This window comes from Eurypyga helias, unplaced genomic scaffold (assembly GCF_000690775.1).
Source record: "Eurypyga helias isolate BGI_N326 unplaced genomic scaffold, ASM69077v1 scaffold12005, whole genome shotgun sequence".
NCBI classification, from domain to species: Eukaryota; Metazoa; Chordata; class Aves; order Eurypygiformes; family Eurypygidae; genus Eurypyga; species Eurypyga helias.
Window position 1 is genome coordinate 19,326 of NW_010249540.1, and position 26,637 is coordinate 45,962.

A 26,637-nucleotide genomic window follows, 5' to 3' on the forward strand; every position below is an offset into this window, starting at 1 on the left:
CACATCTGTGATCCTTATTTTAAGGAAAAAGCGAATCCCAAAACACCCCAATGCAAACTTAAGGCACCTTTTGAGAAGCTGCCTGTTACTTGAAATGTCTTTCTAAATTGGTCTCTCCCTCTGGTCAGCCAGAATTCCCGTCCCACCCTTCGCTGGGCTGGAGCTGTTGGGTTATTTTTGTGTGACTGACACCCCCACCAGCTGTCTCTGAGGTGCGTGTTCTTCCGACACAGGCGGGGTTCCTGCGCCAGCAGCTGGGGCTCCTGCAGCACCAGCCTCTTGGTGCCCGGCGTCGAAGGCAAGCCGAGGCGCTCCGAGCAGGTGCCTTGCGCTCTGCTGACACGGAAACCCAGCCACAAGGTGTTCTACCCAGCAGACATGACCAGCAGCAGCAAATCGCGTGCAAGTGACCGCAGACTACAGCAACTCCGGAGTAGGAGAAGACTACTGCGCATCGGCAGGCTTCGGGGAGAGCAGAGCGGGCTGGGAAAGGCGTTACAGGCGTTGCCATGGGTTTGGTACACGCAGTGGTTTTGATCACCCTAAAAATAATGAAGCGGTTACCTGCAGTCGTCTCCTCCCGTACTTATAACGTACTTGTCATCGTGAGAAAAGCGTATGTTGGTGACGTGCGCGGAGTGCCCAAAATACCGCTTGTGTTTGGCCTGTTGGAACAAGGGCAGAAGCTCAGGGACTGGTACGGAGCGACGGTTGCCCTGCGAGCGTGGACAAAGTCACCTCCCCAGCCTACGGGTGTCTTGGAGCCCACGGCAATCCCAGCTCCGCGCCCCATCCTGTGCGTTGCGCCCTCCCCGCCGATCTGCCCGCAGCGAGCTCCCACGCTGGCTGGGAGCAGCCGGGAGATGACCACGCCGTTTGGGCACCTTAAAGCCGTACGCTGAGGGATCTGAGCATGGGGAGAAGCACGGTGTTTAGATTAAAATGAAATATCCACTTACAAATTTTTCTGTGCATGGGAAATCAAACAGTTTCACCAGGCCGAAGTCATCTCCTGTGACTATGTTTAGGCCCGCGTGGGTCACACATGCGCAGTTGACATCTGCTTTATCTGCATTTCGTGGCCAAATTCCAATGACTTCGTCTCCAAGGATGCTGTTCCAAAACCAAGTGGAAAAAAATGAGCACTAGACCATCAGAACGACTTGCTGCTGCTCTCTTCCAGAGCATGGTGAGGCAGCACAGCCTGGTATAAAACCTGCCACTTTTAAAAACAAGTCTTTTCCCTCTAAATCATTGCACTGATGCCATAATAGAGGGGATCACAGGAACACACCTTTTATTGTGTGACACAAACTATCTCTGTCCATTAATCCTGAGGTTTATCTCCCGTGAAACCGCTCACATCATTTGATACAAGCAGTTTGTGCAGCTATGGTCTCCTCCTTTCCTCACAGACATGCCTGCACACCCTCCAGTGATTTTTGACAGCCACGTTCCCTTAGCCATAGGTCCCTGACTGAGGGAACGCTTGTCTGCATGTCGAGTATTTCTTAAAATAGCCGTTCTGCCCTTAGTTTAAGCTCCTCTATAATCATTCTTATTTACCTGCATATTGGCTGTCAGATGCGTCTGCCCCTCTCCCACACTCTGCCAAGAGTCCTGATGAGTGATTTGGGGCAGATTTTGATGCTTGATAACAGAGCAGGACGAGTAGGAGGATTCTCAATCACCTTCTCCTAAAAACTGCCTGTCTTACCACCCGCTGTTTAGCTCAGATCTGCTTTTGGCCCGTTCCACTTTCTACAGTAGAAGCGCGGCCACAGTTTTGTAATCCTGTTGGGAAGGTCCTACACAAATCCGTGTCAGTAAATATGCTTCAGTGATACCCACGACTCCTTCCTTAGTGCAATCGGCTCATGTTTCGGTGCCTCTGCTGCTGCTCGTGTTTGCTGCCGTGGGATTCGGTAGCGCCTGCGCCAGCGTGGCAAAGCTTTAAGCAGAGCAGAGCCATATGAGTGGCCAGGCCCCTCGCTCTTGGGAAGCCTGGGACGAGTGGCACAAGCTGCTGTGTCTATGTGGCCAGCAGCCCTTAGTGTTACTACAGACACCAACCAGCTACAAGCGTGTGTGAAGAAGTGTGTAAGAGCTTAGAGGAAGGCGAGCATTGGCATGCTCTCTTGCAGGTTGGCCAAACCCTGGGGACGCTGCAGGGGTTTGGCTGACACCGTCTCACCGTGCGATCTCATCTTAGCCCTGTTACACCCGTCCCTGATCAAGTAGCACTCTGCTCTTCGGTGTTTTACCTTGTCCACGTGGCCCAGGTGATCTTTTCGATTACCGCAGGATCCGTTATTTGCTTTCCCAGCGGCACCTCATGAACTTGACGCTTATAGGCACCTGTTGATACCTGAAGAAGGCAGGGAAAACACAGGTAACTGCCACAAATCCATCGCTCGCTTTATCTGTGAGATTTCCAGCAGTAATAGTCTCAACAGGCTTTATCAGGAAATAAACATCTAGGATAAAACTTCTCCTTTTTTCCTAATTAGTTACAATTCATTGTACGCAACAGGAAGTAATAAGAGTGTTTCAGGACGATTGATAATTGAGGTGTTCATCTGCGCACTGCACAGCTGGCGGGGCTCCTTTAGGTATTTACTCACTGCTTTGTCTCAACCCGATTTTACTAAACCTTTGGGGACGCCTTTGGAGAGACATCTGACACCAGGGAGGCCAAAGTACAAACACGCAGACGTACCTGAATGTACCTGCTGTCGGCAGAAAAATCCATCTGGATGACAAAACTCGCAATGTCTTTGCAGTAGCCTATTCGGTTTAGGGTTGTGCCTTGAGTGAGATCATAAAAATCCACAGTGTGTTCTTGCGAACCCACTGCCAAAAACTTGTTGTCTGGGCTGATCCTGGACAACAAAACATGGAATGGGGATAGAATTTACTGTTTCTGCACAAGATTTTCTGTTGCTTCTCACATGAACACAAAAAAACCAATTTCTTTTACTGGGAAACAAGAAAAACCATCTATCAACACCAAGACTGAATCCAAACCAACCCTTGATGCTGAACAGATGAGGAGGATGAAGGATGTTGCAGGTAGCTAACGGATGCTCCTGTTGCACTTGCATGAAGCGCAGAGCACGTTGCGCCCAGTAACACTAATCCTCTGAGAAAACAACAGGAATTGCTGCTCTAAAACCCGCTACAATGTCAATTCCCGTGATCACAGCTCCACAGCGCACAAATGACTATACTCAAGTGGCTATAACCGAAATAATCACAGGGGGCAAAAGAGTGTGTGTAAGCTGTGTGTAGGACACATCAGCTTCAGGCATCTGTAGATATAAACGTTAGGCGTACGTAAAGCCACCGGTCAGGCAGTACCTGCCTTTCATGATTTCATGCAGGTTTCAACAAATACGGAGCTATAAGGAACCTGGAAGCCGACATGGAACTTGAGGGACTTTTTCTTGAGTAAGGGCTGTGCATTGAGCCTGGAGAAGAGAAGGCTCTGGGGAGACTTATAGCACCTTCCAGTGCCTGAAGGAGCTACAAGGAAGCTGGGGGGGACTTTTTACAAGGGCCTGTAGTGACAGGACAAGGGGTAATGGGTTTAAATTGAAAGTGGGGAGGTTTAGATTAGATGTCAGGAAGAAATTCTTAATGGAGAGGGTGGGGAGGCACTGGGACAGGTTACCCAGAGAAGCTGTGGATGCCCCATCCCTGGAAGTGTCCAAGGCCAGGCTGGATGAGGCTTGGAGCAACCTGGTCTAGTGGAAGGTGTCCCTCCCCATGGCAGGGGGTGGGACTGGGTGGGGGGCTTTAAGATCCCTTCCAACCCAAACCATTCTATCAATTTATGACACTATAATTCAACAGAAATTTCTGACACACCTGATATCCTGAATCGCAGACTTCCTGTCTCGCTTTTTGCCCCAAACCTTAAGGCTGTTAACAAGCAAAATAACGAACTCTCCGTTCTTCATGCCGATAGCGACCATCTCGCCGTCGGGACTGTATGCGGCACATCTTGCTGGGTGACCCAGATTCACTTTGTTCAGCAGCTTCTGCAGGAACAAGAGCAAAAGGCTCGTACCTCCCCTGGAGCAAACTACCAAGCAAACGGAAAGCTTCCAAAGTACAAAAGTCACTTATTAAATTGTCTATCATTTCCTCTAAATAGGAATTTGAAATTTCACATCAGAAATCACGTCCCACCAGGCATATGTCACAAAACAGGCTTCAAAATGTAATTCAGACAGGAGTTTCATGCGTGCAGCTATCTTGTTGCAGGCTGACTTCAGGTTTTACACCAGAAAGAATAAACCCTATTTAGCAGAAAGGGCTGGAAACTCGATTCCCTGTTTAGTTTGAAAGGGGAGTTTGATAGCTTCTGCCCCTGTTGATCAGGGCAGGGCTTCTCCATTGAGAAGTGATCCAATTTGACTTGGAAAAAGAATCCTGAACTACCCATAAGCAACAGGATCGGTTCTAACGAAAGGCTGTAAAAAGGAGGGAGCCATGCTTGCCAGGCTTATTGTCAGGGTCTGGATTAGTCAGTGATGGCACAATCTGGGTCCTCAGTCTGTCAGCGTGGAATTAAAATGCTTCCTTAATCCACGCCAGCCTGTCTTTTTAGATCACGATAAGCAATAAAGGACAAAAGGGACAAAAGTCAGCACGAGTGCTTTCAAATAACTGCATTTCTTTTGGGAAGCACAGTGTGCCGCCTGGCCAAGGACTTACCCTTTCCATCGCCACATGGCAGGAAAGAACCGTACCAAACCAGAAGGAACGCTGCAGCCTTCACCCAGTTGTTGAGAGGCATGGGTGCAGCCGGCTCATCATAGCTGGAAAAATGCACGGCTGTATGAAACGATCCTTTTTACTCATCAACTTTTGCGTTTAGTGATACTCACTTTGTCAGACAGGTCCCAGATCCTTGCTGTTCCGTCATTGCTTGCAGAAATGAATATGTCCTTTGAGGGGTGAGTTGCTAAGCCCCAGATTTCTCCTTCCATGTGACAGTCAATCAACAAGTTTGAAGCAGCATTTTTTTCTCCGACTTCGAGGATTTCTCCGTCTTTTGTTCCCACTAATATTTTCCCCTGTTTGTAGCCGGAAATAAAGGAGGAGAGATGGGTTGCCAGTACTACAGACAGAATGTATCAACAGCGGGAAAGTACTGATGTATTGCAGAGATCGCTGTGGTCACCCCCCCGATCTACACTGCTTGTCCATGCAGCATCTTAGAAATGGGAAAGTAAAACACTGGCACCTTCACCTCTCAAAAGCCGGTATCGTGTTCTGGCGTCGAGTGCCTGCGGTGGATTTCCAGCTTGCTGCTAAGGATTTTAATTCAGATCGAAGTGCTTACATACAGGTTGGCAAAGCACAAGTCTCAAAACTCTGAAGTAACTAAACTTAATCTTTCATACAATCAAAGAATTGTTTTGGTTGGAAAAGCCCTTTAAGATCACCAAGTCCAATCATCAGTCCAGCACTGCCAACTCTACCCTACATCATACAATAAAAAAAAATCAAAGCAGGGTTTTAGGCCCAGTTAGATGGCTTATGAGCACATGGCCTTTACTCCAGCCATACTGTTGTTGTCTAAACTGCCAGAGCTTTCTTGGCAAACACTTGGAAAAAGCATGGATGGATACAGTTTGGAAGTGGATAATGGCTGTTTGAACAGAAATATAAACCAACGCTCCTCTGTGGTGCTGTTATCAAATTCCCGAGACTCAACAAAAGAAGTTAAATGGAGACCATTCCACGAAGCATTGGGCTGGACAGACACCCACCGTACGCAGTAACACTCCTGCAGCATCACACGCTCCTTTCACAACATTTACAAGTTGCCTGCAGGCTGAAGCCCAGCGCTGAGCTCGGGAAGACAAGTGAAAAAAAGGCACTAGGCAGGCAGACAAAGCTCCTCCCGCCCCTTTACAAAAGTCTCCCACCATGCGTGCGCCAAGGCAGAACATCTGCCGCGTCAGCTCACTTACTTTTCCTCTGCAGACGGAGCGCACGCACTCGATGAGCTGGCCTGTCTCAAGCTGAAAGGCTCGGCACCGTTTCATCTCTTGATCCCAAAGCTTCACAGCTCCCCCCTCTTTAGTGCTGAAAGGAAGGGCATAGTGTTACCCAGAGGTCTCCTTTGGCACAGATCCCACAGGTCAATCCCATCAGTATCTTCTTGACTAAATGTGACACACATTGAACCACCTTCTACTGTATTGAAAGACCTCTCACTATTGTGTAATGGAGAGTAAATAATAATAGTTTAAATCACAGAATGGTAAATGCTATCCCACTGCGTGTTTTAAGCAGTATCTGCCTCATCAGAGAAAACCAAATTGTTCTCCTGTCACTTAATCTCAAACCTCTGTCCCCGAGGTAAGCTTGGCAAATATGCTATTTGTACATCAAAGAGCTTAACTATCTGTGGTCTCCACTGGGAGAGGTTGTCTGTAGTCTGACAGAGTTGAAAAAATGAAGAAAACCCCACTGATTCCAGGCTGGCAGGAGCTCGGGCAACGAGGAGCTTATACAGACGTTCCCATCTACTGCTCACTGGACGTGCACTACTGCGACCCTTGAGTGTCCTGCTCACTGGTCCTTCACTTACCAAGATACATTATGTGAAATTTAGACTGGCACTGCTGCAGCAGAGATCCCATCTATCTCTGGGAAGCACTGCGTGTGCCGTGGATACCGGATAAATAAAAATCACATGAGAGAGACAAAAGTCGCGCGCTTGAGGAAGACGAGGTGTCTTACGGTCTCTCCTTCCCTCCTGTAACGATGAGTCCATCGCGAAGAGTGGTGTACATTGTAAACACTGGCCCCGTGTGAGCTTTGGCCACAAGCCTGATCAGAAAATGATCCTTCCAGACGTAGACATCTCCGTTTATGGCACCAGTAAACGTGAGGTTATTCTGCAACACAGCAACAATCTCTGGTGTAATAAATACTTTTAGGGTCTGCAGTGTCCATTACATTACTCCTATTTTATACGGGAATAATGCCTTTGGAATAGAAAGAAATGTTTAGTATTAAACAATTTCTGACAACAGTCACTTGCTTGGGCACAAGGACGAGGCTTTGAGTGCCTGATGTTACACACTCACTTTTCACACAGTAGTGCTGTTGTCAGGGGTGGATAATTAGGAGCAAGGGGTTCTCCGAAATGGTGATTAGTGTAACTTAAGCGTAACCTTTGCAAAGGTAATTTCTGTGGGGCTTTTGGATGAAGCAGAAGCTATTTCAGGCCTCAGTATCGGAGTGACACTGCTTTTTCACCCTTAGCATGTTGTTTTCCTTAACTGTGAAGTCTAAAGCACGGCGCTATGGTTCCTTGACGGTCATACAGGGGACTATTAGACACTGTCACCGTTAGTCGGATCACACGTCATACCAAACACTGTCTGCACAAATAAGGCTGCAGAGCCCATACACAAACCAACAGCATCACATTTCTTTGAGTTAACCCCTGAAGAGCTAAATCACTAGCCGCGTTCAAAAATAAACGCCATGCTGTAAGCATGCACAGACATTAATAAATGTTCATTGACAGAGAAACTCAGCCCTGCTTGGAAAATTGACACGAGAACGTAAAGGCAGACAGGTTTTAAATCAAAGGTTTGACTCCTAAGCAAGAGCTCCGTGGCCTTGCTCTGCATTGCAACAGTCAGCACTTGCAGTTTTCATAAAAAGGTATTTCTGTAGCAAGTAATTTGAACTCACTGCTCCGAAGGCAACAGAAAGCATGGTTTGCATTTTGGCATCTTCCATGGAACCAATGACTCCTTTCTTATAAAGCAAAGCACTGCCAGCTAATGTCCAGAACTTCATGTGTTTTACCCCAACAGACACAAACTGAGTGTCTGAATCCGGGCGGAACTCTACCACGAATATCCTCTCCAGGTGTCCTCCCCTGCTAGCAACTTTAGCCCCTGTTTTAATTAGGAAAGGATAAAAATAAAGTTACATTTACCTGCAAAATTAAGCTGTCATATGACTTTAAAATCAGTAGACCTGGTATTGGATTAGAGAACTGTGTCCCAGATGCTGAAAGCTAAGCAAATCCCAACATTATGTCGTGTAACAGATAGCTCAGTTCATGAAACCTGCCAGGCCCCTGGTTATTCCACTGCCTCTGACAGGCTTAGGAGACGCAGGTTTAGGTCTTCACAACATGATTTGTCTCCCTGGTCAGTCAAATAACAACACAGAAATTTTGAATCTCAACAGTGAGCAAAACACACAGGGAAACAGGTAAGGAGCCGAGACACTCCTCCTCTCCCCTCTGCCAGCTCTCAAGAGGAGAATTCTTTTCCGGAAATGACTTCCCAAGGGCTGAAATTCTGTGGTGTAGAATTTCAAGCATTTTAGGAAGAAAAAGAAAATACTTCCCTGAATTTCATAGAATTTTGTATTAAACAACATTCTTGCCTTAACTTCTATTTACAGTAGAAGTTTAAAATTTCTTATTCATATCTTCTAGCACTTTGCTATCTCCTTTAACTGGGAGTTAGGGAGCCATGACACTCAGAGTAAGAACACAAATCTACCCCAAAGACTTGAAAGGAAAAGCTGGTACGCAGCTCTGTTCGGCTGAAGGAACACGACTTCTCCAGTTACCTTCTTGCCACCTCCACACTGTGATAGTATGTTCTGGATCAACTCCCACTGAAACCAGGAGTTTGCCAGTTGCGCTGAAGTTAACATAGTTGACCCCTTTGGTATGGAAGCAACGCAGCATTGAAATTGTCTGCTTACTCATAGCATCCCATATATGAATTGTGGGAGTTGTACCTGCGTGCAAAAAGAGACGCGTTAAAAAGAGAGTTAATTCAGCATCTGGAAAGCTTCAGTGCGAAATGAGCATTTTTCAAGAACATTTAACCTCAACAGACACTTAGAAGTCGTGGGGTTTTTGTTTTAAGATTAACACTACTCAAACGAAAGAGCTTGCAAAAGACAGGGTGGAAATCATCATGTTTCATGGAGTAAGACAGGCTCGAGAAGAACAATGTAACATTTATGGAGAACCTCATGCAAAAGAAATGGGAGATGTTTCACTTGTATCCGCGATTCACACAGATACAACGAGGGAACAGGAGACTTTAACAGAGGTCTGCTGACTAGAATTCACAAAGGAATCAGCCTTACCTGGCAATTCTGTCATATCACCTGCATTGAGAGAGCAATGGCAAATGAGGAAGCACCAAGGGAAAACAATAGGTGAAATAAGTCACGTTTCTAATGCTGAAGGGGACAGCATCAGCACCAGAAGGGGGGGGGGAAACAAAAATTAAAAATTTGGAAATGGATATGGATTAAATCAACAAAACAAATAAGCAGGAATATTGTTGAACTTTTTTGGGTATATTGCTTTTTATACACAAATACCGCAACAATATTTAGTACTTCTGAGGTTTAAAAGCAATGCTGAAGACATGCAGTTTTAAAAAACTGTTACATTTAAAAGCAAAATGAAGCCGTAGTTATACAAAACATCAACCAAAATCAGAAACACTGATTTCACAGGCTCTTGTTGACAGACTAGAAAAAGGGCCTTTAATGGTCACCTTTTCCCTGTCACAGAAATCATCATTTTGAACCGGATCTCTGACAGCACGGATGGATTTTTGTGTTTACTCCACAGTAAACAGGAGTGACAGCGAGGGGGCTTTGTCGAGGTGTTCGTCTCTACTGCCGATTTTCTGTTCCTTATGGCAGAAGCCATGGACTCGAGGCTCCTCCCAGAATGGTAAGGGTTAGAGTGACACCATTCTTTTCCATGGAGGTAATTATCCCAGTATTAAGCCAGTTTAAGCAAAAGGCAACAGATCCTTCTCAAGGCTTGGGACACGTGATCCCGCACTTCCCATACAAAGTTTACTCCTCCAGAAGGCACGGGAGCATCTAACAGGACTCTCCATGTAAATAAAATAATTTAAATAATAAACACAGGCAGACACGTGGTTTCACGATTGGCCCCTTTCACATGTTGGAACTTGTGTGGAGATTTCCCTCTGTTTCCTTCCTTTCCCATACAGCTTCTGCACTTCTGCATCGGAAAGTGTCATTACTGTGTTCTCACTGCTAAGCCTGCTACTGCTACACAGTGCCTTGGATGCAGGAAGGAAAGAGGGAATTCTGGAATCTTGTGATTACAGATTAAGGAGATTGTTGAGTGATTCCACACTCAGTGATTTTAACTCCAAAATCCAATGCCTCACAAGCAGAGGAATCATACGAAAAGCCTGAAGTGCGATGATGTCTTTAAAATCTAACAAGAAAACGCGAGGACAGCAACACTGGCATGTCCCGGTAAAATTCCTACACGGAAAAGCCCAAAAGACATCAGTGCCCCCGACAATTTTTGAGTAAAACCTTGCTATATGGAGAGTCACCTACCGATCTGGCTGGTAGCCACAACATTTTTATACTTGGGGTGCTGGTTCACAGTGAGGCAGAGAATGTCATCAGTATGCTCCAGGTAGAAACTCTGACTACCTAGTGAAATTCAAACACGTTTTTATTCACAACAGCGTCGAAGACAGAGCCACCACCGCAGCAAAGAACATTCAAGCAGCCGGTTGCCAGGCTCACGCTGCGGGGGAGGGGCGGGCATCCCCGGCCACCCTTACCAAACACGCTCTGAACGTCCCCATTAACACAGACATACAGAAAAGCAATTTTCCGTAAACAAGCGATGCACAGGGAACCCAGAATCAGCCCAAGAATCATCCTTAAATCAAGAGCGAGACTGGCAAACGCAGGGCCCAGCTTTCCCAGCAAAAGGAAGCGGTCGGCGGGAAGCCAAGCCCTGGGAAGTCTGTGCTTTGCAATATCCTCCTCCCAAGGGAAAGGGCCCAAGAAGAGCAGATGGGACCGTGCTTCCCAGCTCCCCGGGCTGGAGGCTGCGCTAGGACGGGAGTCCCCCAGGGTCACCAGATGTGACAGCTTCTCTGCCCCCGCCCCTTCTTGCCAGCACAGCTGCTGAGCGCTCCGCTCTGCTTGGCTCCCTGTGGCACCGAGAGGGAATAAAGTAAAGCCCAAATGCCTTTAATCTTTGTTTCTTGAGCTATGAAGCATAGAGATGTTGGTGCTACGACTTAGGGCCAGATAAATTTTTCTTGGTTTTCCTCTTTTCCATTACCCAAAAGGCAGGGCATATTTCTACCCTTTCCAAAGAGCAACTTGCTCACACTGTATTCCACCAAAACGTACCCTTCCCTGGAGAACTCCTCTGCGAACCCCAAACAATGGATGTTACCACTCCTAACGTTTTTGGGGCCACTAGTCATTCCAGAAGCTAGGCTCCCTCCCCTGAGAAAGCCGTTCCTGGGTCTTCAGTGGGGAGTTTAGCAAGGCACAAGGCAGAAGTAGAACAGATTCTTATTACACTTCCTAGCAGAGTCTCCTACCTGCTGAGAGCAACAAGATGGCTCTACAGAATGACCAGAACAGGAGAAACTGTCAATCTGATACAACAGCCATCCAACGCTGGTTTTACATTGTTTATCAAGATGCAAAATATGAGAAGGTTACAGGAATGTGAAGAAGTTAAGACTTTTCCCTCAAAAATATTTCACTTGTGAAGCATTTCTTAATCTCAAAGTATTGTTTCAAGTTGAATTACCAGTAGAAAGATTTTGAACTACGCCTGCTGCAGCTGTGTGGAAAATAATGTCAGCACCATCGTTTAGGTAATGAAGGTTGTTGCGACAATCAAATCCTCTGTATCCAAAGACATGGTCTAAAGCCAGCTCCTGGTCAAGTAGAACAGAGAGAAAGAGTGGAATGGAAGGAGAAACAAGGAGATTACAGAGTTTGGATCACATATGCACAGTTCTAAAGTAATTACAACAAGTTACAAATACCTCGTAGAGGCAACAGAATGATTAAACAATAATTAATCTGCTAATTTATTGAGGCATGGCATTCTTACAGGCTATCTACAATGTTAAGGCACTGCATCTGTATTATTGTTTCTTTAATAATTCAGTCAGCTGTAAATATTCTGTTTCTGTACATTTCCATTCAAAATATTTACAACTTACAAGACGGGTCCAGTTTTATTAATGTTCCCATCACAGTTTAGTATCTACCTAGGGTAGCAGATATTTGCACGTGTCTTTACTTCTACTTAAAAGTTTTCAGTCCTCATAAACTACCAAATTCTGACCTCCAAGTCCTTACAAGAAGCAAAGGCAGGCTGTAAGTAACTCTATAATTAAAACATTAATTAGAGGTGTAACTTCAGCATACAATAAGCAATTGCCAAGGAAACTTCCTCCAGAGAAGCTTAATGGTTAATGGATTGCTGTGACAGTTGCTTTTGTAGCCGAGAAGACAGACTTGATGAATCTGCCCCAGCACAGTGACAGCTTACTTTGACCCACGTGAGTGACACTGACAGGCCAAGCAACCGTCCCACACTGTCCACACAGAGCACAGGGTACATTCCTTGTTCAGCATGGTACGTGGAAATTCCAAAAAGCTTTTTTGGGGGCTGGCCTACAGTTCGGGGAAGAACGTCTGTTGTGAAGTAAATGAGCAAATTCAAAAACCACCCGTCTGATTTCCCATGTGTGAAAGGGCAGATTCTGGCCGTATTTCCCGTAGGGTTACGTAGCGAGTGTGGCTTCTGCCGTGGACATACGTACACCTCCGCTCTACCTGCCCCCCGAGTTAAGCAACACGTTTGGGGGTTGGAGAGATCCAATACTATAGGTAAGCTTTCACCCCCTGAAACTGAGGTTCTTTCTGATGGATGCTGCTGTCTATCACATCTTCAGGTGTTTGCCACCAGGGCAGAAAGCACTTCCCAGAAATTTCTGGAAAATTCTCCTACCTCCGGAATTTCTTCTACCTACAAAGGCTTCAGCTCCCTCAAAACCGGGATGAATTTCACCTAGCATGTATGACTTCTAAAGGAAACAAGAAAGCATTAAGCCTGACCTCAACCAGTTTCTTTTTTTTGCTGATATTGTTCTTTTGCAGTTTTTCAGGTTGAGGAGCAGCTCTGCTGACTGGTGGCCTGAAACAAACATGTAAAAGAAGATGACAATCAGTATGTTGGAAAGCAAAATAAAACCTTCAACACCATAGCATGCTTTGTATGTGAACAGGAAACGGCCAATTGCAACCGTAGGAGCTTAGTGCTTGGTTTTTAGTGTTGCACAATAAACTGGCTGAAATCATATGCGTTTTAATGGAAAAAGCAGAAATAACATGGATGTAGATTTTGGGGATGAGTGGTAGAACAGACCGTTGTACAGCAATTTTATTTTTTTTAAATCATAATGACTTAAATCCATGAAAAAACCCTCAAATACAAAATGATTGTAAATTGTTCCTTTCAGAAAAGGTCTAAAAGGTTTTCTACAGCTGGCAGTTGACCTTTCCCCAATCTCACTTCTTCTGAGAAAGTCCATCATAAAACCTTGACAAGACTTCAAATCTTCTCAAAATCATATTAGAGATAAAATGATCATGGTTTTAAACGTGCAAGTCACCCATCCGTGGGAATTTAACAGACACTAAGGCCAGCAAAGCATTTCTATTTACAGTTGCTAAAAGTAGCTGCAAAGACAAATGTAGAACACAGACTGAAACGAATCTTGATTCGTGCAAATGGTCTTTAAAGCCAGATAACCATTACTGCTACCCTCTGATCCTTCCATGAAAAAAGGGAGAGGCAGAAACCTAAGGGGAGCAGAGGGAGCTCAGGCTCGGGAAGTTCATGACCTTACAAAACCAAATGCCTGCTGCACAGGCTCCTCCTTAGGTGACCATCACATTAATTTAGTCAAATGACACTCCTTTTCTGTTAACAGAAATTCAGGAGGGCTAAATCTAACCCTGTCAACAGCAGAACAGAGCCACAAAAGCTGTCCTGGATTACTGCAGACATCAGCCCACGGAAATCTGGCCTGCATTCTGGTCTGACACAAGATTTGTTTGGTTCTGACCACATTTGATCATCTTTCGCTGAGAAAATGGATCTTGCTAGATGGTTGTGGTAGAAGTGGTGATAGCAAGAGAATAAACCCAGGTATTACGGTTAAATGCTGGCTCCAAAACATCACTTGGTGGCTGCTGTTAATAATGCTAACCCTAGCCCACTGCATGCCTTTAAAGTGCAGGCTCTGGAGACAGGCTGAAACACAGTGGGGCTCTGCAAATGAAAAAACAAAGTGCCTGGCCTCACCGTATTTAATAAACGCTCGAATTTGGAAGGCATCCCCACAGTTTGACAATTCAAAAACGGGCAGGCTTGACACACATTATATATGCCATGAAAATGAGATTGTTCTTGTCCTTATACTGCAACTACCGTTAACTCTCATTTTGCAAAACTTACTCCCAGAAGAACGCAATCCCTTTTGCTTAGAGGGAGCTGCTGGTTCTGGAATTGCAGTTGTTATGGAAGGCATTAAAGGCAACAACTGAGCAAATGCACAGCCAGCACACAGCTTATTGCTACAGAGCTAGAATACTTCTCGCGGGAGCGTGAAAATCTGAGCGCTGGAAAAGGCAGAACAAAGCTGGAAGTAAACAGACCAACCCACTTCTCAAGCAAACAAGCAAACTCACTAAGTGCTAGCCAAGTACATTAGCAGGTGATCTTGTGACATTAAAAGAGCAAAAGAGTTACCTTGATCCCCTTGCAAGCAGCAAACAAAGCCAAGTAAGAAACTTAATACAGTTTAGGTGTACTTCTGACCACTTTACTCATGCACAAGCATTTTTAGAGTCCATCAGTCATTCCTCTGCGGCACAAAACATGCTATTCGAACATGCCAGCAGGAACTAAAACAGAAATTAAAGAGTGCACCAGTCTACAAATGGAGAAACGTCACGCCCTGGCAGCCCTGGGTGTACTCTGAGCTGGAGATCCGACAGGACGGAGGGAAAAGGAAGCTCCATCCATCCTTCCTGCACACTTCATACTGATGGAGAATGTGATTCCATGTGTGTGTTTATTTTCACATGCCTAACAGGGATGGAAACTGGTAGAAACTTCTCAGTCTCATGAGCACTGCTGGGCATTTCACACAATGGACATTTGTTTTCTATCCTCCTTCCGCCTGCAGTTCAGGCTCAGAATTGTTCACCAGGAGGCCAACTAAACTTACTGGGACAGCCTGTACTATTTTATTCACAGGGAAACAAGTACCTTTATTTTCTCTGAGAGTGGTCAGTCAAGTCCCGTTATGTAACCCTCGGTGGTGACTGGACCGAACAGCAGCACAATCGCCAGCAGAGACGGGGAGGAGGAAATTCTTGCAAAACTTAATTCTCTTGCAAAATAAAATCATGATGTGATGCTGGAGCAGCGAAAGCCGCTTCGGCCCAGATTTACCAGGGCCTTTCAAGCAGCACTTACAGAAATAATAACTCATTTCCTTATATGCTTCCTGCTCTTTTTTCTGTTTTAGTGTAATTTTTAAATGGATCGTTTTTACATGTCTTTACCTAGGAATATCCGTTAATGTTTACGACAAGAGCAAGCCAAAACACTACCACTATGACATGGTTGATAATCACCGGGTTGTAAGCATGAGATTTAATTTGGAAACACACACACACACACATATACTTTTATATTTATCTATTCACAGTACGCACAAACACAAATGTTGTGTGCGGTCATATATACATGTACATGTATATATACGCAGACGTATGCATTCATCGCCTTACTGTCATCTTAAAACAAAGGTAAAGCAGCACCACATTTGTAACATTTTAACAAGTCATTTCAGTTTTACCACGTCTGTGTGACTACACCTGATTTATCCGGATACGTAAGACGGCAGTGTCACGACAAGAAATTTGCACTGTAGCAAACTACATGTATTTACCCTTTTTGCCCTATGCGACCTGCATTGCACATTCACAGCAATCTGGGCTTCTCTGTGCTGTGGGTTGTTAGTACTTACTTGACAATTCCCTGCCTCCAAAGGAAAGCAAGTTAAAACATAATACAAGCATTAACGGTTTCTTTCCAGTAATTCAAAATAAATGTGCTTCTATTACGTTACAGGATGAAGGCGTTCCAGGAAAGATAAGACACAGTCAGACATTAGAGGGCTTTCAGCTCTTTAGATACTGCGAATACAGCAAATAAAACTTCCGTTACTAAGGATTCTCGTGACGACACGCTTACCCAAGCACGCGCGGTTGTAACGCAGCGAGCGAGCTCCAGGTTTACACTGACAAAACCTCACCCGCTGTCGTTACGGGTCTTCACGCAGCAGTGTAAAACGGTGCGAGCGACAAGTCGTTCACCCTGGCCTAACCCAGAAGGCTACGTGACCTGGCGACGAGTAGAAAGAACAGCCTAAATCACGCGTGGGTTGAACAGGCAGCACTGCGACAGGGAGTAACAGACGGACACACTGAGAGCCGGGATTGGGGAGGGAGTGGGGTTTTGGAAGAGTTGGAGCACCCTGAGGGAGGAAAGAGACTTGCGTGATCTCAGAGACCAGGGCCAGAGCAAGGGGGAAAAAGATGCAATTGGACGGAAAATAAAGGAGAGAAAAGGCAGACCAAAACTCGTCATGATAAATTCTACTGGACAGGGATAACCACTCATGTTTTTAGAGCACAGGGCACAATGGCTCTCTGACAAGGGACGCTGTCTGCAGCAGTACTCAACCGGCGAGAACACAGAAATTCTGTTCCGAGGCCAGTGGGAACAGAACCGCATCTTCAGAAACAACGGTGCGTGAAAGCGACAAACAATGAGGTTTGGAGCAGGGACAGATGGGCAAAATTGTCCTGACACTGAGAAGGCGACGGCTGGGCCCAACAGGAATGGGAAGAGAAGCTGGAGCGAGTCTAAATGGGAGACAAACACGTGCATTTAGGTGTGCTAACTGGAGAGGGAACGTACTCGGATGCTACACAGAAATAAAAAAACGAGCAGGGCTGCTCCCAAGAGCAAGGTTCAAAGAGAGGTAAGACGACTGTTTGGACAACAGAATTAAAAATTCAAGATTAAAAAAGCTTACTGTTCATTTCAGAAAATGCACAGGCAGCTTTTCCAAGTACGTTTCCGCCAGCTGACAAGGCGGGGGGGCTCCCAAGTGCCCTAAAACTGCTCCAAAACTCCTACTGCTTTAAGAAGCGATTGAAAGACTTTGTGAATCTAGCCCCTTGGATCTTCCCAACCCAACTTCACAGGAGTTTTACAGACAGCTTTCCCTGCTGTTATTTTTCCTTTACATTTTGTGGGTAAGACAAGAGAAGAAAAAAGAACAGCACTCAATATGAAAATATCCTTGGATGAAAGCCAAGCCGAACAAAACTAGAGGGAAACTTCAATTGTAATCTCAATTATTTTGTTAAACCGTAGCACTGAATAAGCCTTTGCATGGTTACAACATTTATGATTTCACATGTATGCTGATGCACTCTTTAAAGAACATAAAAGAAAGAAATGAAAAGGCATTGCGGAACGCATGGTGGTGATAGCCACGTTTGTATTTTGTAAGGGAAGCTAGTCGTTGCATTCACAGGTCATTCTAGTTCTGTCTCCAAATGTGAAGCAAGCAGAAAAACAGATTAATAAGGGTAATCAGTTCTGAATGAAATCTGAAGGCCTTTATTTTTTAACCCCTTCATTGTTCTAAGCACCTGGTGAAGCTGTTGTCAATAGGCTGGCCCCGTTGCACAGAGACCCACCATCATCACACACTGCACAGCCTGGGCTGGCTGGAAGATGCCTCAGCCATGTTCAGCCCTCCAGCTTCGAGGAACACATTGCAACAGGCTTTAGGGAAAACCTAGATTTCTGTGTGTGAGCTGAACCGTTCTGAATAGCTCGGGTAACGAGGCGGCAGGAGAGCTCTCTACCTGTACTACCAGCGCATCAGAATAACCCAACTTTAGCAGAATCTGGAAGGTCTCTCTTTCCTTAGGCCTCTCTCAGGGTTTGTGATCATGTTTGAGAGGAAGTCTCTTCCCCATTTGTTTTGTTACTCCTTACACAAACTTGGACACGCTTTGAAGCTGTACTCATTGTCCGAGTAAAAATACTCAACCGATAGTAAACGGAGAACTTTGGGGCTGGAGGTAAAACCTAATAGGCAGGTAAAAGAGCATCCTTCTCCTGCACAACAAAACATATCAGAAACAACGCTTTTTCAACCCTTCCTGGACTACAGCCTACACAAAAAGCTGACTGTTGGGCATTAACCTCAGTGCAGCAAGCGCTCGAGCTCAGACACGCTGGTATTGAGCTGTGCATTGTGACAGTGGTGGCATCCCTCGATTCCACACCCACTAAGCGTCACACACATGAAAAAGACCTTTGGGCCAGTTAGTGCTGACCCGTGGGAGAAGGGAGGTTGACTCTGAGTTCAGTAGGTTGGCAAGGACTGTAAAAACACCAGTCACAACGCGTTCGAGCCTTGGGGACAACTGCGCTGAAACCAGCACACTGCCAAACACAGTTAGGAGGGATAAACTTGACATGACGCTGGTGAGGAAGTAAAAGCGAGTATTCCAAAGGATGCTACTCATTCTGAAGCAGTAGGTTTCTGCTGAAGTAAGCCCAAAGTCCTTTTCTCCACCCCAGAGACGTGTTTTTTTCCAGACACGTTTTGAACAGTTCCCACCTACACAGAAATACAACACAGATTCACATTCAAAGCTTTTACACTGCACCCACGGAAGCGTGCATGTAAAAGTGCACGGACAAATTTTGTAACCATATGTCTAACAATTCAGTTTATTAGGCTTGTGCTTTTAAGGCTTGTACCTGCCACCTCTGAGGGCTATTGTGAAAGCTTCTGTAATTCAGCTCACATTGGTGTAAAGAAATAAATAATCAAAAGAATAACATTTGAAGAGAGCAAATCCAACTTCTTAACATTTTTTACCTTCTCATCTTTACCAGGACATATGATTACAAACGATGGGTAACACCACAGGTGAGAACAGGCTCCAAGACAGAGAACTCGCGGGAAGTGAGACAAGCCAGTATGTTAAGAAAACAGAAAACTAGACAAACATGCTAATGCTGCTTTTTGTTTTCTACACATTCAACCTGCTTTCAAGGGTTTTCCATCACCAGGTATATTACAAGAGTTGTCACTTTACGTAGAGTCATGCAAATCAAACTAAATGGAAGCTGCAAACGTAGGATATATGTTAGCGGTTAGTAGAAGGCAAAATGCAAATATATCTCTGCCCTTTGTATTAGTCACATAAACAGTCTTCGCGCAAGCTTATTTTACTTCTTATTGTATCAAGTTAAACTGGTCCCAGTTCAAAAATTAGCCCTTTTCTGGAATGAAGCCCAATTCCTACATAACACACAGCGTAGCTTACAATTGTCCTGGATTGTCTGGGACAGTCCCACCAGTGACCAAGTGGTCCCGTGGTGTGGGAGCACTGCTCTTGGAGCTCCCACACCGTGAGACTGCTCCTGCAGCACCTCTCATTGGCACCCCGCTTCTGGATCATACGGGCAGAGCAAAGAGGATGCCAATCAGAGGAGCGAGAAAGGAAGAGAAAAATAAGGGTGGGTGGGGAGGAGAGGAGGACAGACATGGAAAGGGAGAAGAAGAAAAACAAGAAGGTTGGGGAGAGGAGAGAGAAACAACAATCAATTAATTATCGTAACTGAATGCACCAACGAATACAACCGCAAAATATTTAAAAACTGCTCCTCAGCCTCATCTCTCCTGTTATTTTTCCATCCTAAAGCTGTAACTGCTGGCAGACAGTAAATCTTGGGTCCCCCCAAAAATACCAGACCGTGCTTTATTTCAAATCCCACAAGTAAAATCCATCATGTAACGTTCTTCTACAATATTTGCAGAATCATCATTATTTTCATTATATAAATAAATGAGACAGGAAAAGTACATTTGAGGAAGGACTTTACATTTTTTTTGTAAGGAAAAACCTTAATATTACCCCAAAGTTTGTCGGATCTTTGCCCTTTAAAATAATGAAAATTCTCTGCCCAGTTTGGTTAAGGGCCCCAGTGCGCTGGAGATCTGGAGAAGGCTGGTGTAATCTAGATCTCCTTTTCGTCTTGCTGGACTGTGCTAAGCATGACGCACGTGCTTGGTGCTGAGAGAGGACACACAGCAGCTGCTCGAAGTCACAGTTACCTTCTATTGAGTATTACATCAAATCTGCTCTCTTTCCCGTGATGGGGGAGAGAAGGGACAAGTATTCCCGGCTCCTCTTTTGCAACAAAAAGACAGTAGAGTCTTTGTATTAATTTGGGAGGAGTCGTTTGGGAATTGTGGACTCCTGTCCAGAAGGGTGGTGTTTGTTGCAAAGCTTTCCCCTCGTAACCTGGCACTGTCTGTATCGACTCTCAACCAGGGACTTGTAAGCTCTTCAGCTGACACATCACAGCTCCCGAGATCAAACTCCTCCTGAACGGTACAATGGCTTGTTATTTCTAGAGGGAACGTACACTGAGTTTGTCAGATTCCCCGCTCAACATTACAGAAGAGGAGAGTCCTGCGAGCTTACTCAAGCCAACACAAAGGTTAAAGAGATGGAAACGTAGCTATAAGAAGGAGGAAAATAAAACGGCCCAAAACCATCTCTTAGGTGTCATTATTTGTATTATATAAGCAGGGAAGTAACTTTTTATGCAACAATTCACCTTCTGAATATTACTGCTTAGAGACAGTAACATCGTGAGCTTAAAGTCCTTGCCCCCAAGAAGCAGCTCAGAGCTACTCCCACCTCTCGCTTGAGCTGGAAGCTTGTTATACTCTTTCTTTTCTTAATTTAATCTTACTTTGCTTAATTCTGGGTTTCTACCCACTATACCTATGAAAAACTCACAACTTGCCCTTTCTCAGACACACAATGAAAAAACAAGGGCCACACTTCTTAGACCCTCACGGCATTTTGCAGTGAAGTGGACGAGCAGTTTTTCAGGCCTGGTGATAACCCACTACTGCTGTCCTCAGTGGCCTTCCAGCTTACCACAGGAATTTCAAAATCTGACTACATGCTATCAAATCTCACAGTATTCACAGCGCCAAATCCCACCAAATGCACGGTTTTTGGGGACTTCATACAGACATATGGCACAATTACGAAGAGGAAAGGTTTGGAATATTTTCTCCAGCCAATCTTCCCCCTCAAAAGCCTACCAGGTTTTCCCATGTACCTGCCTGCAAGAGAATGGAATACATCCACCTCCTCATACATCCCTTCCTCATATCTGAAGGGAGAAGGAGAGGCTGCTTCAGCCATGCCTTTTGCAGACACATAAAGCTTTGTGAACTGGCTTCAGTATTCCTTGTTGCCACCTCACTCAACCCTGTGGGCAGAGATTGAGACTCCAAGTCCTGAAGACCCACTGATTTAGAACTTAGGTTTTCTTGAACAGCGACAGTTGAGTACTTGTAGGGTTTTAATTTCCTCTGGCTTGATCGACTGTCCCTTTGGACCCTTGTAGGTGCAAAGAAAAAGTCAGCCCAGTGTTTCCAGGAAGCTTTTAGAGTATGGTCAGACAAACCCATCAGTACCTGCCTCATTCTTTTGTGTTCTCGGAAAAGATGACATCTGGCACTGCTACGAAGCTTGCCTCGTAATTCATGTCTTAGGAGAGAAGTCAGCTTCACTCTGAAGCACTTAAAATTGGGAGTGCCAAGATTCTGAATAAATTGTGCTCATATTGGTACAACTGTGGCCAAAAATAGAACTCTCTGACAACTGCAGTAGCCAATGCATTAATCTCATCTTTCTGCAGCCAAAACCCAGTACCTTCGACAGCTTAAGGCCTTTTCCCAGCACAACACCCTCAGGAACTGCACTTTGGTCTACATTTCACCATAGAATTTCTGCTTCTAATTGTCCGACTGTAACTTCTGGCAATTTGATCCGATAAAGAAAGGAAGTGAATATATCTTTGCCTAACATGTTACATATGAAAAATATGGGATCTGCAGACAAATTCATCAGAGCAGCAAATTCCAAATGCCAAAGATGTGATTATATTGAAGTAGCTGTAATTGAAAGAGGACACATGAAAAAGGTGAAGAGTAGCTCTGACTTTAGCAGAAAAGATGGGCAGTTACAAGGGTTTATTTTTAAGCTATTTTAAAATGAAGTACAAAGCTATTGATTCCACAGAGACAGTAAGAAGAATGTTAAAACCTTTCTTTTTACTGTCTTCAGTCTAGAACTTGTTATGGGATAGATTATTCCCTCAGATAGGCTCCAGCATGCTATTTTCACACAGAGTCCCCACGAAGAGACTATTATGGGAATCGGAGGCACCCTCACTGCAGAGGAGGTGCCTACCCTCTCAGTTAGGCCCACCAGCTAGGAGAAGAGTGGGGAAACCCTTGGGCATACCACTGGAGGAACTTCCAGCTTCAGTGTTGCTTTGTAGTGCTGGGTAGCCCAAAGCACCTTTTCCCTGCATTAGGGGTTATCAGGGTCAACGTGACAAAGAAGGCCTGTTTCACTTGTCTGATGTGCTGCTTTGCAGGGGCTCTACATTCTGGGTTGAAAAAAGCTAAAAAAGGCAAACTACCTGTTCTTTTCAGGGTGCTTCCTCCACAGCAACACAGCAGGTTCAGCCCAATCATTTTATGCAGCGTAGGACTGAGAATGTGGACAGACTCAAAAGTCAGGAAGCTTGAAGTGTGGTGGTGCATATTCCCCTGCCTTGGGCTCCTGGACTGCTCTACAGCCTAAAAAATTCCTGTCCAGCCTTGGTCATTGTGCAGTGTTTGTTGTTTAAGCACCCCAAGCAATCCTGCATTGCTGAGGTGGGGAATGGCACTGACCATACTGGGAATTCAGTTGCTTGACCATGGTGCGTGCCAGGAATTCGACCACCTGGCCACGGTGGGGAATAGAATGGAACAACTAATCATCCCCCAACAACCCCAAAGCACATCAAAACTGAGGCAAGTCAGTACCAGCAATTACTGGCATTCCAGTAATTACCAACCCAAGTTGTGGCCACAGTGGAAATGTACTGATGCCTGAAGTCAATCGTCTCATGGCCCTATAAAGAGTGGTCCCAAGTGAGACCCTTCGAGCTCTCCTGGACTGCAGCAGCAGTGCCCGTCTGACTGGGACGCTGCTCCGAGCTCACCAACTCTCAAGTTGGAGAAATCAGAGGACCGTCGACAAGATCTGGGCTGAAACCCTCACTCCTAGAGACTCCTTCACCCACTGAGAGATGCAAAGGTGTCCAACACAAATATTTTCACTGAACTCAAGCAGAAATTTTACCAGGTACTTTTGTACCTATGTATCTATTTCTGTAACTATTCAGTGTGCATTTGTATATACAATTTTAGAACTTTAAGTCTTTAAGTCATTGTGTCAGTTCACTGATTAAGTTTTGCTAGAAAATTATGTAATCTAATTTTGTGACTTATCTTAATAATATTAATGAACTTCAAATTGCTGCTATTCCAAAGTTGTACAACCTTCAAACTCGTATGATAAATGACCGCACTGTGATCTCAACACCTAACCCCTCAGGCATAAACTGTTGATCAAGCCCGGGACTAGGGATGGATTCAGCTGCACCTAGACTCTTCTCCAAGAGGGAGTTTGGAATGAAGGGGCTCCACCCTGAATCTTGTGACTCAGTGGGAGTGTTTCCCTTACCTTCTAAAAAAAACCCTGTATTAGGGATTAGGTCCAATTCTGACTCAATTTCCCCTGACTCACATGTAAATTATTTTAACCCAATGCTAACTGCTTTTCACTTTCGTATGCTTTCCCATGTTGATAAAGTAATATCATGGACCCTGCCATTGAATTCTGTGCAGTGGCATTATTCATAAATTTGTATTAAAATCACCTTTCCCCCTAATATCTGTGATGGTGATATTTAAGCAGCCTGTACTACTACTCCTGCGACAACACGGCAGCCTGAGATACACCTCTGGGAAGCAGGTACTTGCTTTCATCTGACAGCAGACCCATGGCTCGGCTGCAGACAAGGAAACCTTCCCAGGGACCCAAAGGGCCTGTGGTGATTTTCACTCCTGGCCTGCAAACAGTGCTGTAAAGCTGCTGAAGAGACTGATCCTTACGTTCATATTGTTGGTGATTCACTAGTACAAAACAGTTGTAAGCCCAGCTTAGTCGCTCAATTAAACTCACCCTGCAGATGCTTTTGCATCATCAAAGCAGAAGAAAGCAGCTGGAAGGTACAAGAGTTTCTGGTGTAAAACATCTGGCCATTGTACCATCTGCACTCGTTCTTGCATGTGTAATAACAATTTAGCAGTATTGACCTAAAATAGGGGTTTTTTTTTGTCTTTTTAAACTCAGTTTCAAAACATGCATGTTTACTAGACAATACACTGTGCTTTTTTTTTTTAAATAGAAAAATGGAGGAACAAAGACTTTATATGAGCAAGAGAGAAAAAAGGAAAGAGATATCCTTAAAAGAATGGGAAAAGAAATGTTTATGGTCCACCATTTTATTGAAAAAAAATCACTAATCCTCCTGCTCCATGTTTTTGCTAAAACACTGTGATGAAAAAAAAAAAAATAAAAGGGGTGCAACATTTTTCTTTTCACAACCAACATTTGCTCTCCTCTTCAAATACTGAGTGGAAAAATGATTATATTACTACTTTCTGTCCATGCTGTTCAGCACTGCATTCTTTGAGAGCTTTAAAAGCAAATTAATTTATTTTTCAAAGGTCTGCATAATATTTGGAAGTATTATTAACTCCATTTTTTTCTTGCAAATCAGGACACCAAGGATAGTTAAAGCCAAAAATCTCAAAAGTTGCCACTAGTTTTCGGTAGTCAAGAGAAACTTAAACCTTAATCTGTTCAACACAATGATGTGTTACGTGTTTGTTCAAAGAACTGCTGAAATGGTCTCTACCTGCAGCTTCTTCTGCAAATTCAGCCTTCCATCTCCCAGCTGACAGCAGGAAATGAGGTACAGAGGTAGAGGCTGTCTGTGAAAATACTCTATTTGCCAGCCATCGCCAAGAAGTTCTGTGACAGAAGCAGGAAGAGCACTAAGGCAGCTCCATAGGCTCCTGAGAGCTCTCTTCTTGCCATCCCAGCCTCCTTCTACACACAGCCCTCTCACCTTTTGCAACACTTACAGCAGGGATCCTACAGTGCACCAGCGCTTACTTCTGCACCCGCTGTATTGCCCGAGGGCTATGTATCCTGCTCCCCAACGAGGGCAGGATCCCGCAGTGAGAACGATATGCCCTCACACCACAGGTGTTGCTACTGGTTCTGTGCTCAGGTGAAACCGAGGGGAAACAACCAAGCTCCAGTTCTTCCTGTGGGTTAACCCACAGCAGTCCTTTTTGTCCAACACTGGGCAACAGCAAGAAAACCTGTGATAAGAGCACTTATGAAAAGAAATTCTATCAAAAGAGACTGCATGGGTTCACAGGTGAGCCATCAACTGGATCAGCAGGTGGAGATGTGCTGTTCCGTATTATAATGGGGAAGGTACTTTCCTGGTTATGGATACTCCTGTCCTGTCCCAGTCACTCCCTTAGGTCTGTGTTTCACTGGGCCTCACCCTCTTTGCTTAGCTCTTCCCTCTTCTCCTTACCATCCTCTCCAATGCCATTCTCTTTCCATCTTACTTCGTTCAGAGTAATTCAGCCTAAGGCCAAGGTGTGCTACGGGAAATTTCAGCTTTAACGGTAACGACCTGACACAATGATAAGCAATAGAAAACCTTTCAAGGAAAACATCACCAAAAGCCTTAAGGCCAAAGGATTTAGAAGCTCACCCTACCGCCAACCCCCCGCTGCAGACACGCGTGCAGCCACACACGCTAATTAAGAAAGAACGTCACCGCAGAAGAGAACACAGCACTCACAGGGGTTTGACTTACATACACATATTTTTCTCCATCACATTAACATGTTGTACCCTGTGAACACCGTTTTAAATGTTATCTTGTGAATTTTAAAACTCCTCTCTGATTTCTAAGGACTGATTTTAGCGGAATGAAAAGAGACTCAAACGAAGGCAACGTACATTTGGAAAGGAGCGCCTTTGCATGACATACCTCTCTTCTACTGAAACCTCCTTCAGCTGCTGGTGTGGTTTTGTCCCTTCCATTTCTCGGATGCTTACTGCATAGATCTTAGTGGTATAGTCAATTGCTTTTTCTCTTGCAACATCACTATCATAACCTTAGAAAAATAAAACATAAAATAAAACAAACTACCCTTGTTTCATAGTGCAAGAGTAGAAAACAAGATCTGCACCTGTAAAAGGAAGGAAAGAAATTCTACCAAGCTCTCCCTACGCTCAACTTCAGCACACAAAAGATTTTTGCTTGCTTCAAGTTCGCCGCCTGTGTGAGTGGCTGTGGAACGAAGACTAAGTTAAAGACGAGTTTTATACAATCCTTTTTACCTCCATCTTCTTCTGCATCTGTGTCTGATTCTTCACTATCAACCAGCTTACTCTCCTGAATGCCCAAAAATTCTCTGGTCCAGATCATCAAAGCTGTATCAGCACCACCTACAGTCAGCAGCACAGAATCATTGTGTAACCACCGAACATTGGTTACCTGTGCGCTGTGACCCACATACTTCTTGAATTTTGCATGCTGGCCCTGTAGCACAAAGAATTTGCGTATTAGCAGACTTCCTTAACTCCTCTTCTTGCACA

The 26,637-nt window shown here is 44.8% G+C and overlaps 1 protein-coding gene across 1 annotated transcript in view; it reads right to left on the minus strand.

Annotated features, from left to right (window-relative positions):
- Window positions 1-26,637, minus strand: part of EML6 (echinoderm microtubule associated protein like 6) — a gene marked incomplete at its 5' end in the record, with an annotated part of 70,758 nt that overhangs the window by 1,531 nt on the left and 42,590 nt on the right. The window contains 18 exons of the mRNA XM_010151401.1: window positions 565-665; window positions 960-1,113; window positions 2,265-2,368; window positions 2,720-2,882; window positions 3,871-4,043; window positions 4,896-5,084; window positions 5,988-6,102; window positions 6,763-6,920; window positions 7,729-7,937; window positions 8,626-8,799; window positions 10,091-10,107; window positions 10,404-10,506; window positions 11,636-11,765; window positions 12,958-13,036; window positions 14,657-14,665; window positions 15,945-15,959; window positions 26,027-26,153; window positions 26,380-26,581. Of these exons, the coding sequence (XP_010149703.1) occupies window positions 565-665; window positions 960-1,113; window positions 2,265-2,368; window positions 2,720-2,882; window positions 3,871-4,043; window positions 4,896-5,084; window positions 5,988-6,102; window positions 6,763-6,920; window positions 7,729-7,937; window positions 8,626-8,799; window positions 10,091-10,107; window positions 10,404-10,506; window positions 11,636-11,765; window positions 12,958-13,036; window positions 14,657-14,665; window positions 15,945-15,959; window positions 26,027-26,153; window positions 26,380-26,581 (2,222 nt within the window). The remainder of the gene's footprint in view (window positions 1-564; window positions 666-959; window positions 1,114-2,264; window positions 2,369-2,719; window positions 2,883-3,870; window positions 4,044-4,895; window positions 5,085-5,987; window positions 6,103-6,762; window positions 6,921-7,728; window positions 7,938-8,625; window positions 8,800-10,090; window positions 10,108-10,403; window positions 10,507-11,635; window positions 11,766-12,957; window positions 13,037-14,656; window positions 14,666-15,944; window positions 15,960-26,026; window positions 26,154-26,379; window positions 26,582-26,637) is intronic.